At 35.3% G+C, this 18,361-nt stretch overlaps 1 protein-coding gene across 1 annotated transcript; it reads right to left on the bottom strand.

The window, feature by feature from the left end:
* Positions 1-123: 123 nt before the first annotated feature.
* On the bottom strand, positions 124-1,195 carry LOC116340578 (tubulin polyglutamylase complex subunit 2). Its single transcript, XM_031767133.1, has 3 exons — positions 943-1,195; positions 629-852; positions 124-497 (listed from the first exon to the last, which is right to left on the bottom strand). Exons 1-3 carry the CDS (start codon positions 1,193-1,195, stop codon positions 138-140), a joined length of 837 nt encoding a protein of 278 aa, XP_031622993.1. The 3' UTR covers positions 124-137.
* Between the last annotated feature and the right edge of the window lie 17,166 nt (positions 1,196-18,361).

The raw sequence follows: 18,361 nt of genomic DNA, 5'->3' as shown, positions 1-18,361 counted from the left end.
GCTGTCGAAACGTCATGCGAATAACGCGACGCAGTGCAGACAAACGCTTCGGCTCCATTAATTACATGCAATTCCCAAAAGATGGCTGTAGATGCTACGTCTCTATTTCAAAATCAAATTAACTTACATCACTACATTTATTTATTGAGTTTATTTGTTTGTTTGTTACATTTTTGTTTTGTTCGAAATATGGACAAATCTAATTCATTGTAAACTACTGGATCACGTGGACAGGATAATGAGCGATTCGATTGCGTAACATTATTGTTGTGTTCGAGTAAATGAGGTGCAACCAATAAGTAAATTTGCTCTGCCCATGAGGGTAAGGCACAAGTATGTGCAAAACACAATTCCCAGTAGGGTAAACCCAAATGTGCGATGCACATCCGAAGATATTCGGTGAATGAGTCGGCCAAAAATTGCCACTTGTTTGATTGTGTTTCCAGTAAATAGATTTTTGGGTTTATCGACTCCAAAGTTTCAAAAATCAAGCACACCTATATGAATTTTTAAAAAAATATATATTCCAAAAATTGAATTTTTATCTTTATATGGACATGTCTCGCCGACAGAATATTTATCCGCTTAATCCGCTTTTATTGCCCACAAAAGACACACATCGTCTCACCTTTGCAACATCCAAAATTGAGCTTAATTCAAATATTTTCGACCGCAAATTCAGATTTGGTTGCTGATTCGATTTGTCAACATTCCGATGATCATTACTACCGGGCGACTTTTTCGCGTGCGGACTTGTGTTACTCATATGTATCAATTCCACGTAGTCACGAAGCAATGTGATTTGCATCAAATGTGGAAAATTAATGTAACCCACTCGACGCACAACATTCGCTTTGGGCCAAAATATATGCAAAGAAGTAAATTAAACACATTTGTTTTAAAAGCGGATAGAAATAGTTTTGAACAGAAAGAAAAACTCACGTGCATACTGAAAACACCAATGCAATGTAAATCCATCAGTGGACAAATAGAAGCGTTTCATATCGTCGGGTAAGAAAATGTTATGACGTTGTTCAAATGTAGATATCGCTGTACGTTCACATGGTTGCTGCTTATGCAGTGTCACATTTGTTATTCTTGTGATATTATTTAGGAATTGAATTAAATTCAGTGTCAAATTGTTGTAAAATTCATCCTCGGGCGATGATGACTTCACGCTGCTGGTTGATGCCATCATTAAAGTTTTGGTTTTGCTGACGTTTTTCGATTATTAATGCTATCAACAATTTCCCGTTACCATTGACTACAAATAACGATATTTTATCGGTTTATCGAATTTCTAAGCAGATGGCGGACATTTTTTTTTACCTTGAAGTGATGACCGTTATAAAAAATGTGTTTTATCAACTTACGCATTAATTGCTTATTGCAAATTGACGTCAGATATCACGCAATGCAAAAATTATTACTTGATGTGTCCGCAATGATTACTTTGACTCATTTTTGGACTCTTTTATCGATTTGAACAATTCTACTGGCAAGATTAAAATTTTGCTTTAAAAGCAACGACACATCGCTGAAGCGTTAATCGATTTCTTTCTTTCGTTAATTGCGAACATTTCGAAATTGATTCTTTCCGATTCTGTGAAATTAGCTTCTCCAAAATGTTCAAAGTGATATTGGTCGGAATTTCGGTACTATTGCTATTTCAATGTAACATAGTTTCATCTCAAAATGGAAATTCAAATCCAACAACTACCACAAAACCAGCATTTTCAGCATCTTCAACGCAAAAGGTATCGATGACAACGAAAGTAATTCCAACAAACGGTAAACCATTGTCAACATTGCGAACGACAACAATGAAGGGAATTCAAACAACAAGCAAAAACACCGGAGTAAATGGTAAACCAACAGTGCAGACAACAACAGTTAAAGTGAGTCAAACAACACGTAAAGGTTTAGTGACAAATGGAAAACCAACATTGCATATAACGACTGTAAAAGGATTTAAAACAACTGCTAGACCAACAACGGTTAGAAGTACTACAAAAAAAGTTGGGCCAACCAAATTTCCAATTGTTAAACCAGTGACCAAAAAACCTACGCGACCAAATGGTACTACGACTGCAAAGGGCTTTAGAACAACTGTTAGATCTACAACGAGCAGAAGTTCTACAAAAAAAGTGGGGCCAACCAAATTCCCGATTGTTAAACCAGTGACCAAAAAACCTACGCGACCAAATGGAACTACGACTGCAAATGGGTTTAGAACAACTGTTAGATCTACAACGGGCAGACGTACTACAAAAAAAGTAACCAAAAAATCTACGCCACGACCAAATCGAACTACAGCGTGGAAAAATGTGACAAAGCAAATGTCAACGGCTTCAAAGAATAAACTTATACCAGTTAAAAAAGCTCCAGCTAAAGCAACAACGCCAAAAACACTTTTACGTGCAACAAGTAAACCACCACATTCACAGGCTCAGTCATCGTCGTCCCAAAAATCCAGCTCTAACTCAATCAATGACAAAAAACCACGATTTTGAAATGTATTAACTTTTGCAAATTCAAATAATTTCAAAATTGCCATTTTGACATGTTTCAAAATGTACAAAATTATAATTCCGATGATAGTAATAAATTGAGATTTGGTGTTGGACATTTATGTTTCTTATCATTTGAGTATACGCGAATAAAAACGAAATGAAAGTAAACAAATGTTGTTTTTGTGGGTTTTATTCTAATTCGGAAAATTTGAAAAAGAGAGAACGAGACGTGTGTGTTGACTATCTCCGATTTATTTATTTTCCATGTGCAGCCAATTTGAGTGTGGTAGAATGAAATCGAGTGTAATGTTATCACTTTCCAACCGAAAATTGTCCCATGCCTTTCTCTGTGCTGCTTTGCGGTAAGTTGGCTGCAACACACTATTTTTCATGCTCTTTCTCTCTTACTCGTTCACTGTCGCTATATTTCCATCCATATTTGGCTCCTATTTATATACTTATACACAGATATATGAAGTGTAATAATTATTTAATTCACAATGTGTTTCGTGCATTTTGTCGAAGGAACAAGCATATTATTAAATTCAAAATAGTTTCACTTTAGTTTTCGGTGTTTTGGTGACTTGAGAGATTCTGATGCAGACAGAATTTCCAAAGTATTTCCCATAAAATCATCATTAATTGGTTCTACTGTAAATTTAGCAATAGGGAAAATTGATAGAATGTGTGGTGTAGCAAATACAGGATATGGAGAAGATGGAATTGAGGCTCAATTTAATCTGCGTGCAGAAAGAGGGTTTTTGAGAAACAAAAGCTGTTGTTATTCATTATCTCCAAGCATTTTGCATACATACAGAGAGAGAGAGAGAGAGAGAGAGAGAGAGAGAGAGAGAGAGAGAGAGGCTGGTGTGTGTAACATCCTGGAATTTTGTGCTGCTAATACTGACAATCGTACAAAACAACATACATACTTTATATGTATAAACTCTAAATGCATATTATATTGTACAACATACATGGAATACAAACTATTGAGAGGAACCGTGTCGATAGCGATTGCGTTAGAGTAAGAGTTTCAGCTACCCATTAAAATTTCAAGCAGATTTATTTTGAAATTTGCCTGATATGTTTTATAATGGCCTTTGAAATCGGGCATATTTTCAATAAGTGCCATACTACAAGTGCTACACATGCTATTAATAATACGCTTTTCCGAAAATTTTCAAACAAACACACATCATTTTCAAGCACAGCCAACACACAAAAGGGATTTGCATTATTATCTGACGATGCATAAATAAAACCATAGACATTCACACTCACGTAAATAAATAGAGACGATTTGGTGTGTAGAAAGAGAGAGCGATATAGAGTGTGTGCAAACGAGAAGGTTGCATAGCAGCACCATTTCGCAAAATGCCATCACACATCCAGTGGTCGTATGGAAGAATCTATTCTCGAGAACAACCGAACCGACAAAAACAAAAGCAGAGAAAAAAGGAGAACGACCACATCAGAACCATAATCAGCAGTGCACGAAACGGTCAAACCGAAATATGTACGTAAAGATTGAACGAATATTTTGTTGTCGGCTGTAAATTTCGTAGAAGGTGGATGGATTTCTTCTTTTAATATTTCTCCGTCTCTTTGCATGAGATGATTCTGGTGTGGTTGTGCTTTGTTATCAATATGTCTCCATCGTTCTGATTCAAATTCTTTATTCGTCCTTTTCATGTGTTTTCTCACGGCATTGCCATTATATCGTATTCTATATAGCTTGAAAATGATGATGTTTCGCTCAATCATAAACCCATAATAGCGAAATATTTTATAATTCACTTCGTAGAGATTCGATGCCTAATACTCTTTATTCAAAGGTAATATTGACTACAGTGTGAATATATGTACCTAAGAATGAGTCATTCAAAAGAAATTGAAATTTTCGGTTTATTGCTGAATCTAATACACGTATTTGGTTGAATATTGGTATTGGTTTTGATGCTTGAGACTTATTGTGGTCAAAAACTATGACGAATAAGCGTGTAAATGTACCTCATTTTCAACGCAGACCATAGATCTATCTAAATGCGTAACAATTTGAAATTAACATTTGATTTGTACTATTCAAATTCACAACAGTACCATTACCATTGGCTTTTGATGCATGCTCCTAATGGTCTGCTTTTTGGTATCGCGTTGTTGTGTGTGTATTGATTGGTCGGTGGATGTGGTACCAAAAATACATATGCGGTATTTTCAGTATATAACAATTGGTATCTATTTTCAGATAGATACAGATATCTATTCATCGCATATTGAACGCAGTTTATCACTTTATTTTATTTAATTTTTGAACTTCGGTTAGCCCTACATGGTCTCACTCCATCCGTCTCATGGAGAAATGTTATTTCATTTTGTTGTTGTTGTTGTTTTGCGTTTATTATTGTGTTATTATTATTGCTGTTGTGTTCGGTGTGTATTTATTATTTCGATTTTTGGTCGATTTCAATTCGATGGCTTTTGGGAGATATAAAATGCTCACGATTGTTTGAGTAGCTATAAAATTACAACAACAACAATTACAATTGTTGTTACAATTTTAATAATATTGCATGTTGTTCGTGAAAAGTTAAATGATTACATGCAAATTGGAAGGTTGATAAAAATACATATACAAAAAAACCCATTTTCAGTCGAATCCATTGTGTGCATGTGTCAATGAATATATATTCGAAATATATTTTGTCTGAGTATTTTTAGCGGTGGCGACGACAGCATTTTTCTCTGTCTTTTTCCTTTCATTTTAATTTTTCTTTTTTTTTGTGCGTCATTTTGGCTCGTCACATATCTATTTATTCAAATTAAATGCGGTTTGAGTATTTCGTGTACATTGTACACATTAACAAATACACTAGCCGGCCCAATGAGCATAACAATGTTTTTCGAACACATATTAATGGTATCTACCAAAAACTTTTTCAAATAAAACAACAATAAAGCACACAATGTACATATTCACAAATAGAGCGTTTAACCAAAAATCTGATCGGAATAAAACATCACCGTCCCATTAGCGAAGAGTCAACAGACCGACACCGAATTCATAACGGTCTACGGTAACAACGACGACAGCGGCGGTGGCGGCGATGGCGGCGGCAATGAACAAAAAACAAAAAGCACACACAACACTAAAAATTGATAGAGAGATATGATACAGCAATTAAGTGAATAGTAAATGGGATTTAAAAATATAATGGAAACTCACGGAAAAAATAAATACCCGACATATATATCGGTTCAACATGTTATCTAATTTCGATAATTGTTTATTAATTAGTTGTAATTAAATAGATACGCTCTCAAAGTTGGCTTTTTTTTCACATAATGTGTATGTTTTGTTTTGTGGCGGTGTTGATTTTGATTTATCTATTTGCTTTGTGTTCATGTTTTTTTTTTCATTGCATCAGAAGTGGTGGTGTATCAAATCACGTATTTCAATTCCGATCAAATAACAACACAAAAAAAATTGAAAGACAGAAGAGATCATTGAAAATATAACAAGAGCTGAACAACAACTTAACTTTTTTTTTATTTCAAACAGAAAGAAAAATTTATAGATACCAATTATGTCTATTCAACTCATTTCGATTGATTATTTGAATTGAAATCTCTCCCTTCTCTCACTCTCTTTCATGTTTTTCCTTTTCTCACTCTCTTTATTTCGATTCAAAACCTTTTCTCCGGCTATTTCTTTGCTTGAACGAAAAATATTCTTTTCATATAGTTCTTTTTTGGGCAAGACAGAGAGAAAGAGAAAAAAATACTCACAAAAATATGAAATGAAATGTTAGTGAATAGGCAAAAAAAAAGACGGAATAAATAAATAAAAATATAGCAAAGATAAATGAAAAGCGAAATAGAAGCGAGAAAGAAAGAAAAAAAAAAAAGCGTCCGATGAATATACACATAAAAAAAGACATACAAAATTCAGGATACACACTGATAAAGTCTAACTTCAGCATTTAAAGGATCGCAAATAGCAGGGCATAGCATAGCAAATATTCTCTGTACTTGGTGTTCGCTGTTATTATCTACTTTTCCTTTTTTTCCCGTACCTCTTCTGTACATTTCTCCGGTTTGCAGAGTTTCCACATTTACTTCTTGTGTGTGCACGTTTTTATCTCTCTCTCTATTTCCCTTTTTCTCTCTCTTTCACTTATTTTTGCTTGGTTGCTATCACTCTCGTTGTATGCATTTCTTTTTTCCGTCAAAGTAGTCATTCGTCGTTGCTGGTGCCGCATGTTTTTTTTTTTTTTTGCTCTTTTTCGTATTTCCATTTTTATGTGTTCACAATGTAATGTAAATTGTGTTTAGTTCTACGTATTCCGAAGCTATAGATATTTAGTTTTCTATACACAGTATGAGTCGATTTATATGCTCGGCATGTTTAACAATATGAACAGAAAAAAAAATAATAGTATAAACGTAGTCAAGTACATAAAGCGTTCAATATTCGAATGTACTGCTATACAAAATAGCATTAAAACAAGCTAAAATGACTAAGTCCACGTGGATCTATATACTTCTCTACTGTTGGACGCTATTTACTCGGGCATTTCTCATGCCACAACATGCATGTATATAACAGTGTACTAACAGCTTTCGGTGTTTCTCATTCTCTCTCTATTTGGTTCTCTTCCTCACTGTCTCTTCTCTTTTTTTGCCTGCCGTTGCTGCCGCCGTCACTGTTTCTCATTCTCTCTCTCTGTGTGTGTCTCTATCTCTTGCTCTTGCCCCTGCCGCTTCGTCGGTTTTGTTTGCCTCGGTTTAGTTGCATTCAATTTTCCACGTATCTTATCCACTCAGCAAGTACTGAACGATCATTTTGACTGAAGAGCGCGCGCACGCCTTAAATATGTACTATACGTTGGAGTTTTGTTCAACACACAAAAATACAAAGCGTTAAAAAAACGATGTATTTTATGTAGAAAATATTTTTGTTGTTTTCAGCGTCGTCAAAGTCGCTTCGTTGTTAGTATTCTCTGCATGTTTCGGTATTACCATTTGTTTTTGTTCGCTTGTCTTTCGTTGCCTTTGCTTTACTTTTGTCTCACTTCTACCGCTGCCGCTTTATTTTTCATGTATTCCTGTGTGTAAGATTGGTTTGTTTCTGTTCATTTCGTTCGAGTTTTTTTTTATCATCGCTTTTTTATGTTTTTCTTCTTCGATTTTTTTTTTAATTCCCTTCGAAGAGCAACAACATTGCATGGTTTTGCGTTTTCGTGCAAGTTCCCAATGGAATTTTTTTTCTGTCATCTGTTCGTCGCTCGTTTAATGTTTGTTGTTGTATGTCGCCCGCTTGAAAAAAGGAGTTGTAGTCATGTTGGATCTTTTATCTTGAGCATAAAGAAGGCATATGTAGAAAATTTGCGACTTAAAAGAAAAAAATCCAAATTACAAGCGCATCAGGAGGAATTTCACACACAACCAGCAAGTAATCCATACGGAAAAGAGCCAAAATCGACGACATAATAGCAATGAAGGAGACGATGACGACAAAAATGATAAAGTAAAAAAAATCGAAAAGAAAACTTTGAAACAAATGCGAACGTGTGTATGTCACTGTCTCGTTTTTCGGCCAAATTCATTTCCTTATGTGCATAGCGTAAGATGTAGAAGCTCCTTTGTTTGGTAATAATAACTAGAAAAAAAGTTCAATATTATTGAGCACTTTGTGTGTGCATTCAATTCCATGGAATAATCATAAACGTTAACTAAAAACCAAGAAAAAAAAACAAGCAAATGAAAGAAAGAACGAACGAATGAAAGAAGAAGAGAACTCAAGGGACGACAGGCAAACGCACTTGAAATTATATGAAGAAGCAGAAGCAGCAAAAGAAGATATAAACGGCAACCAAATAAGCATGGTGTAAGAAAATGGTTCAAGCGAAACGAAGTACCCATCAAACATATATAGCATGAAAATGAATAGAAGAGAACGGCGGTGGAAAAAGTGACAGATAAAGCGAATGTGACAGAAGGGAGAGAGAGATAAAGAGAAAAAAAAACGTTGCGCGATGTGCCATTCAATAACAAAATAATAAAAAACAATTACAATAATATGTGTATTCAGTAGACGCCGGTTATTTAGTGAGCGAATCACCGCGCGTCATCGTCACCAATTCAAATGTTAAGATACCAATCTCGTCGGGACCGACAACCGACTTCATTCACTCACACTCTTCGTTTAGCTTCGGTTTGATGATGTGACGAGGGAAATACGATTCACACAGAAGTGAATATTTAAAAAAAAGGAACGACCGTATTATCCCATTTAATTATTTATTTAAAACGAACGAATCCGATAACTAATAGGGCATATAGAGAACATTGCTAGCAGCGGCCGACCAACGTTTACCATTACCACTTATAAAAGTCCCCCTTTTCCAAATGAGCTACACACACTTAATATGTTGCTTGTGTATCATCAACTCACTCTCTTGTTCGTTAGACGAACATTTACACACATATAATATTTCGAAAATCACCCTTGTTTTTAATTTAATGCTTGTTGTTTGTTTGCTTGCTTGTCTGTTGCTGTTATTATTTTGTTTTCATAAAAGCGTGTGCATTTTTTCCCTCCGTCGTATACCACAGATCAGAGTTTGATTGCTATGTCGAAATTACTCTATGTCAATAACATTTTCTCGAGAGTGTCGTGATAGATCAAGGTGGTTTTTGTATATATGCATGCATGTGTATTGTGTATGCATGGAAGTCATGCTGTTCATTAATTCCCCATTTGATAGAAATTGTCAGCAAAGAAAAACGAATTACCTCATTTCTTATTTCAATTTACCCTGAAAATTGATTTGCACAGCTTGTGACATCGAAAAAAAGAGATTTTATAGGTTTTATTCATCGTTTTGTTACAACAAATAATTTTTATTCTCATTTTTTTTTCACATGACAATAGAAACATCCCTCGAAAATTTAACTTTTCCTATAAACACAATTTAGTAGTAAATTTGGGGTGAAACGATAAAATTCTAGTTTTACACATAACTATCTACATGTCGATCTATCTCAAAAACAAAATTCCCCTCAGTCCATGGTGCATATAAAATGTTGTGGACTTGATAAAAGTCAGAGTTCTCGTTGGCTGTTTTCATTTTTGGTTTCTGCTTTTCATTAAATCACGCATTTAAAGTGTGTGTGTGCAAGAGTGTGCATGAGCCAATATGCCTGAATATGCTGCGGAGCTTATGGACACGCGGCAGCGTTGATGAGTGTGAGAAGCGCATAAAAATCACATCAATTTTATGATATGTCGTATTTAAGCATTTAATTCAGTATATTTGGTTGAATGGTTGCAATAAAAGCACATTTTTCTCATTCCATTGTCTCTTGCTCTTCTTATTCTCCACTCACTGTTTATGCCATACGCTCTCATTCGTTCATTGTGTTTATGTGCGTGTGTGTTTATATTGTCGCTCACCAGCCCTTTTTCGAATGATTGTGTGATTTCCACATCAATTTAATAATATGCATTACTCAATGGATACAATGTATATAGAAAAATAAACCAGATGATATGTGTTATGTTGTTGATGCCCACAAAATGTAAACGCGCGCGCTCGCGCACACACCCGCTTTTATACTTATTCGTATGAATGATATGCACGGACAATTTATGCATTTCGATGGAGTGCATGAGTGTGTAAGTGTGTGAAAGAGGGATAGACAGAAAGCAAGAGTAGCGTGAATGAGAGAGTGTGGTAAGACATCTATTGAAATAAAATGTTTGAAAACTAAACATTATGTGAATTGTTAGAAGGGCACAGGGATAGAGAACAGGAATAGAGAAAGAGAATGAGTAAACGAAAATTCAATGTGTACATACATCCACTACATGTTACACACTACACACTGCACACACATTGTAATGAATTACCATAGACAATGTTTGCGGTTTGGTTTTTGATATTTACTTTGTTATTTTGTGTCTCTGTCACACCTCAAAATACAACAAACTGGTGATCCTTCATTTTTCCATATTCTCTCTAATTCTCACTCTTATTTGACCACATTTTAATGCAACCGATATGAAATTAACGTGCACATATAATATGTCACATATTTTGCATGCATGATTCAATGGTAAAATGGGCGCGCTTTTTTTCTACGGCAATCCATTCGAATGTTCATATTTTTTATGGTTCGTTGGTGTGCAAAAGAGAAGACGAAAACAAACGAATATGGTCGTTCCGATATCATATGGCTGGCCATTAACGGAATCAAAAAAAAAAATGACAAAATCCCATCATTTATTGTATCCAATGTTTTTTTTTTTGGTTGGTCAACACAAAAGGATCAAATATCGCACCGGGAACACCGATAAAATTTAATTTTAATTCCCCCGTTTGCATGTCATAATGATGCAATTTACACTTGGAAAATTCGCTGATGTCACACAAACATGTGCGCATTTACAGTTGAAAAACTTTTCACAAAACTCATTAAAAATCACAATCACATCAGCAATCTGACGAGAGCCATATCATTTAATGCACATGCAAACAATTGACAGTTATTTCCAATGAGAGGAAGAGAATATGAGACATCAACCGAAAAAAAAGTGTACTGATAACAATAGCAAATATCGCGGTGGCATATCTCTAGTTATAACTATATGCGGTACAATTTGACGACATTATAAATAGAATAATACTATAAATAAACACGTTTTACGTTTTGTACATAATCTCTGTCTCTTCCACCCTCTGCCTGTCTATATCTATCGAACGGTTGCTCGTGTGCTCAGTGTAGTGTGAATTGAACATTCTTGAAAATACCAACTAATACATATAATATTCGCATTGTAAAGTGAAACCAACGCGCTGGCAAGCAGACAGCCGAGCAGGAGATATACACCAACAATCAAATGAACACAAATGTATATGGTAGACAGAGAACGAAAAACAATAGGGGGAAAAAAGCGGGCTGAATAAAAAAAAGAACACAGTGAATATTCAAAATTAATTATCTGATCATTTTACTCGACAGCCGCTTAAACACACAATTCAATGAATCAATATATAATATAATATGATCACTTAACATTTGATTCGTGTTGTGTTTATGCCTCTTAATATGCATGTACAGCATATAGCAACGTGTAATTGATGTCTCCCATGCAATTATGGCGTCGATTAAGCGAAGCAATTCGTTTCGAATCTCTTAGTCGTGTTGTGTGCGCTCGAATGCTCATTCACTAGCTTGTTCGCAGTAAAAACGAATAATAAGAGGAAGAAAATGGTGCTAAAAGACGTGCAAACCGTTGAAATAAGAGAGAAACAAAAAAAATAAGCAGCATGCACCATGTCGTTGTAAGCGACATTAACAATTTCTTTTCTTCCTTCTTTTTCATCGTCGTCGTCGTCTTCATCATCATCATCGTCGACATCGTTGTCGTTTGTATGTTTCATCTCTGTGCGTGTATAATCTTAAAAGCCAATCTATAAATTTTGTCGTTTGTTTTACAAATAATTTTCCCTCATAATTGTTGATAATCATAACATCGAGCACGATGTTGTCTTCATTCAGCTACAGTACTTTTTGTTCGATTTTATTTTGAGAAAAAGAATGATTCTATTCTCATTTTGGTTGAAGGATTTTTTTTTCATTCTTTCTCAATTGAATACCATCACGACCAATTGGAATTTTTTTCTCTGTTCGTGTCATTTCAATGTTATCACCACACTCTTACTTTGAAATGAATGTTCATATGGATATTATTCTTGCATGAAATATACACATTTTCGAGAATATGACATCAAAAGCAATACCACAAAAATAACATCCACACACGAATGACAAGAAAATAACACGGGTTTGTTTTGTATCTATTGCAAAATATATAATCTATGTTTGTTTGTGACTGTGTGTGTTTGTGCGAACAATTTTGCATTGAGTGAACTGTGTACAAATATTCGCTTATGAACGGAAAGCAATATCATCAATGTGGTCTAAAACTTTTGAATTTTTCAACCGACTGCTGGATTTTCACATGCATCATTTTTTTTCTCGCCATTACTCAGTTTGCTCCTATTCTCCTGGCTGTTGTTGTTGCTGCTTCTTTTTTTTCACTTCCAATTCCATGTCTACGATAATGGTTTATGTGAATGTAATATGATAAATTTATAAGTTGAATAAATTTGAATTTCAGAATATTCGCCGACGATGCTTGATGCTTGATGATGCATAAGTGGATGCGACGTTAAATTCAATGCCATATATAATACAAAATAAAGAAATGGAAATGCAGTGTATGGTAGCAATTTTTCGACTCACTCACTCGCGCACACTTTGTATACAAACGAGAGCGATAATCCATGCAATATTTATATAGAGCAAAAGTAGCAGTTTTGGCATCAGTAACAGCAACATCATTGGTGGTAGAACAACGACAACAGCAAAGACGGCAAGAGGATATGAAATTATCGTGTAAAAACGACAAGCATATACCGGCGAGAACATCGAACTAACAGCGAAACATATACGAGCATATAAAGCATGAGCAAACAGTTAAATTATACATGAACATGCATCACTTTGTGCTCTGCATTTCTCTCATTCGAAACGAAAATCGACATCGAATCATAGATATCTGATTCAGTATATAGTTTTTTTTTGCTCTGTGTTGTATGCGTTTTAGTGAATCTGATCCTCGACGAGCACGTCAATCCAAATGCTCATACGTACACACGAACTATCTAGAGTTAGTCAAACAATCGGCACTAGGCAATCCGAATAACTGTACCATCGCTATGCATTAAGGATAGGGTTGATCGAATGTTGTATTTTTTTTTTTTTTTTTAATTTTGATGGATCATATTTTTTTTAAGAATTACTTTAGTCAGCAATTTTTTTTTTTTGAAAATTAAAAACAGAATAAAAAAAAGCTGCAGAAATTTCAACAGTAAACATGTGTTAGGAGAAATCTCTTTCTCTTGAGAACAATAGAAACGAAAACTTTCTAGGAAGCAATTGTTCAATGTTCTCGTTTTCCAAATTGTCTCCCTTTGAAAATGTCTTATTTAACTTAAATTAATACTAAGTGCTCTCTTCCGGCTTATGAATCATGAATATTTTCAACTTTTTTTTCTCGTCCAGAACAATGATATATTGTCTTCGTTTATTTAAAGGCTTGGTTTTATTGGAGAAAAAGAGGAAAAAGAAGCTTAAACTGCATAAACTGTTAAAAGTCGTCTTGAAAAATGGTCAATAATGTTGATGCATCATCGAAAATGGTTAATGTTTTTTGATTGATGAATTAAAAAGTGGCAAAAGGTCAAAACTGCAACATCCGTTCCAAAAACAACAGCGTCGCCTTTCTTCGAGACCTAATGTACATGGTTGAGCCAACTGGAGATGTGCAAACCAATTTTACCTCCGTACACATTTTATTCCACATTATTTTTTTTCGTCACTGCTTCAGCCTCATCCATATCATGTCCCTCTCTCCATCTCTCTTCGCTTCTTCTGTTCGTCTCTCGAACTCAACTGGTATCAGCGTCTACAGAGATGTTATTGCACCACATATAATTGTTGTATAATGCCTGAAGTACTGTTTTTGTTGTGTGTACACCATGGCAAAGTAAATGCCTGAGCAGTACAACAATATTGCCGGAATCACAAACCAACTGAGGGATATATGGACGACGACAATGACGACGAAAAAAATGGAAATGTAATCACACCAACAGCAGAACCAACAACAACAACAACAACAAAAAACGATGTACAAGAAGACGAAATATTGCTATTGAAATTCGTAACGCTATTGGCCCATTAAAAATCTCACACAATAATAATATTATTCACAGTTCTACACACAGAACACACAACGAATCAGCATTACCGCACAAAACCATTTTCATCGTAGTAGCAAAATTATACGACCGAATGAAAAAAGGAACGAAATGAAAGAGAGAGAGAGGGAGAGAGGAGCGAGAGAGGGAGAGAGGAGCGAGAGAGTGAAAAGAGAGTAAAAAAAAGTATACAACATACTTTCTCTGTGTGCCGAGGAAAAATAATAATAATAAGAATAATAATAAAAACGATATGTACATTGCTGTCCGTGCTAGCTCGAGAACACACTCTGTGTATGCATTCTGAATGTTGAGAGATATAATATTATGGGAAGGCAATGGTGTGTTGTAGATTGCTTTATAGTATGGTTTTATATTTTTCGAGACATTGGTATGCATGAGATGGCGAGATAGGTTTTTGTAATCAACAGAGAACATATAACGAATACAAGAGAAAATGTGTGTAAGCGTAAAAGAGAATTGGTAAATAAGGTTGGTCCACGTGGACTGTGTGTTATTGTTATATACCAGTTTGGGTTGCGATCATTGGGTTTTGCCGCCGGTTTCGTACATTGCCGTACATGGAATGTATGCGATAAAAACTTCTACCTAGTCGTAGTTTGTTGCCGTCGTCGCTTAAATTATACCTCTTTTGTGCTGCCGATTCAGTATAAATTCTGTGTATAGACTTTTGGTATTTTCCTCATTCTCTTGCTCTCTTCACTCTTTGTCGTTGTCGTTCGTCTGTTCGATGTAGTTGTTGTTGTTGTCGTTGTTATTACTCTGTTTCCCCTTGCATCTTTCTCGTTTTTCATCCATCCATCCATAAGCTCGTTCGGATTGTGTTTATACACTTTGGAACTGCAGAAAATAATAATATGGAACATGGTATTGTGACATGAACGAGAATAACAACACTCTTTTCTAGCCATCAATAGATTGTACCCATACCACCCGAGATAAGGGTAAAATAAAATCCAGCTATGCCACCATTACTGCTGCCGCTGTGCGATTGCTGAAGCGAAAGAGAGCGTCCCAAACAAGTGCATTTACACAAGCAAGAAGAGTAAGCGAAACATCAAATGCGAACATGAGCATTGAACACCATGTGAATTTTATTCGAAGCGATAGGGATGAAAGATAGACAAAATGAAGTGGTGGAGTGAGTCGCCGCTACAATCACAATCAGCATTGAACTGAGTTGGGTGAACGAAACAATGCAAGCAGTGGAAGAGAAAAGCAAAAAATAAAAATAAAATTGAACGATCCGACGTAGAAGAATAGAAAAAAACTGTGTGTGTGTGTGTGCGTTTGGAACGCAAAAGAAAATATCTTTCAGAACCTCATTTGAGGGAAGTCTTGTGTGTGTTTGCAGCAATAGCAATGCTGGTTGGTTTTATATTTCTCGTCTTATTTTCATATCACCACATCCATCTATCGCTCTCAATCCCAATAAATATGTGCGGGATTCTATTTAATATTTTATCCATTTTTTTTTCTCGTTTATTTTCTCTTCCTCTCACTCCCGTTCTCTTTTTTTTGTGTCAGTTATTCGACTCTACATTTGATGCTCGTTGGCTCTTGTTTGTTGCTGGAGCGAAAGATGCGAATATGTGACTCGTACACAGTATTTGTGCAGTGTATTCATATCGACCGTATTTTTCTCCATAAATTCTTCTATTTCCCATATTTGAGGCACTTTTTTTATTCGCATAGTGCTGTTCCTTTGCAGAGGTACGAGCTTGTTTTTTTTTCGCTGTTCAACATTCTATGGAGAACGATCTCGGTTACAAAAGCCCTGTATGGAGAGGCACAAGAGAGGCAAAGTACCATCGTTTTCATTTTATTTATCTGCTGCTGCCGCTGCTGTTGATTCTCTCCGTATCTTTTTTTTTTCACTTTGTTTTTTGATTATTTTTATCTTACTTGATTTTGTTGTTATACTTCATCCTTTTTATAGCTGGTGTTGGATGTTTTTCAACTGAATGCGAGTGAAAAAAAAACTCAACGTCATCTAAAGCAGCAGTGAAGAAAAAATTGCAATGCCTGAATAAATAACAGCAACAAAAAACGTTCGTTACAGAAAACGACAAAATTGAAAAGGAGAAGATGATTACGGCGAGAAGAACAACAACAAAACGAGAAAAAAAAGAGAGAGTGAGAGAGAGATGATGATGATGAAAATGATGAAGTAGAGAAAAAAAACACACGACTGCATTTACGAATAAACGACTAGCACGCAAAAAGAGATCTTAAATGAAAACAAATGTATATTAACAGGATTTTCCATGTAAAAGACTCACGAACGGAAAGTAAAATATACACTAATTCTTTGGCTGCGTGTTTTGTGAGTGTTTCTTTTTTTCATTTTGCACGCCTCGTCTCCTTCTCTCTTTCTTCCTTCGTTTCTTTCGTTTTCTTTCTTCGTCATCAAAATAAGACGATGCATAAGATGTGAAAATCGCGTGGAGTGAACAAAAGGAGCGACCGAAGAGTTACCAAACGAACGAAGTAGAAAGACATGTAAATCGCAATTATTGTATGTTATGCCTAAAAGTATCCATTTACTGTACACAATTACAGAGCATGTAAATTGCTTGCACACACATATTGATTGTGCACACATGACGGTATTTGCACATTTTGCAAGGTACCCGCTTGACGAGAGAACAATAAATGGTTTATTTTAATTTTTTACAATCTCCATTTTCAATAATAAATATTCAAATAGACCATTTTTATTTACCTTTATTTTGTTCGTTTATTCTTTTTTTCTTTTTTTTCTCTGTCTCATTGTTGAATTGCCTGGGTAAGAGTGTCAAATCGACACATATAACTAACAGTATGGTTGTTGCCGTTGAAAGTGCGCACACATCAAAAAGTGGCATAAAGCGCTTAGAATATAATACTATACTGGTTTATGACTGTTATTACTTACGAGTTTATTTCGTTTGGTGTGTACGTTATTCGTCATTCGTGTACATAAGTTGTTGGATCGTTCGTCAATGTGTGTTGTATTGTTGTTACTTTTTCACGCTTCTTTCTAACAATCCATTCATAAAATAATTTCATATTTATAGCTTGCACACGAAATTAATGCATGAAAGTGGGAACGAATATATGGCGAAAAATGTCGATAGAGATAAAACGACTGACAGTACAGAAAAATAGACGAAGAAAAACACCGAACACAAAATGAAAATAATAGAGAGCAAAGGAATAAAAAGTGCAGCGAACGACAACCTCAGTACATGACAATAAATAGTTGGTTCATGCCAGCCATGTGAAGTAGGTAGTTTTGAGGTTGTTGGTTTTTCTTTTATCTTGTTACTTGTTCTGTTTTTAAGCCGCACATATTTTTTTTTCTCTCTATCCTACTCTTGCGCTTGCTCTTTCTTCGGTGTATTCATTTTGTTGTAAAGAAATTGCGCTTTCGTCGAGTATACACTCGTTCGTTGGCACTTATTCTACTGTGTTTACTATTTGACATGCACATCAAAAAACCAAACAAAATGTGAATACGCGCATTGCATGCATTTTTGAACTATATTGCCACCACATGCCGAACCACGCTAACCGTCATATTTATGTGTGTTGACGGCGTTTGGAACATATTTCGGTGAACAACAGAGGAAAGCAAAAAAAAAACGAAGAAGACAAACTGCGTCAAATTACTACTTTAGTCAAATATTATTTGATATAAGCGAATGAGGAAAACTAGAGAGAGAGAGAGGCAAAGGGGCGCGTCGCACACGTATCAAGTACGAAAAGTACGTGCAATGTGCATCATGTCACACATGTATAAACATAATATAATAAAACACTCGACTTTTACTCGATTCCATATATGAAAACATATAGCCGTAGATTTGTCGTTGCTACCTTCAATATTCCCCGCATCACATCAAACAAATATAAACGAGCGAAAAAAAAAATGCACAACTTTTAGCAGCAGCAACGACAACATCAATGACAATAACAAAAACAACAGCTACAAGAGCCAACGGACGAACC

The sequence above is a fragment of the Contarinia nasturtii genome, unplaced genomic scaffold (assembly GCF_009176525.2).
Source record: "Contarinia nasturtii isolate CC-2019 unplaced genomic scaffold, AAFC_CNas_1.1 Cnas_scaffold_695, whole genome shotgun sequence".
NCBI classification, from domain to species: domain Eukaryota; kingdom Metazoa; phylum Arthropoda; class Insecta; order Diptera; family Cecidomyiidae; genus Contarinia; species Contarinia nasturtii.
The sequence above is the reverse complement of the archived record's forward strand: the minus strand, read 5'-3'. Positions and strand labels throughout refer to the sequence as shown.

Bases quoted from the DNA above. Each gene is read 5' to 3' on its own strand.
- LOC116340578 (XM_031767133.1), bottom strand. From the start codon at position 1,195: ATGGCATCAACCAGCAGCGTGAAGTCATCATCGCCCGAGGATGAATTT. The intron at 853-942 runs GTGAGTTTTTCT...TTTGGCCCAAAG, and splicing joins TTGGTGTTTTCAGTATGCAC to CGAATGTTGTGCGTCGAGTG. The intron at 498-628 runs GTGAGACGATGT...AAATTCATATAG, and splicing joins CAATTTTGGATGTTGCAAAG to GTGTGCTTGATTTTTGAAAC.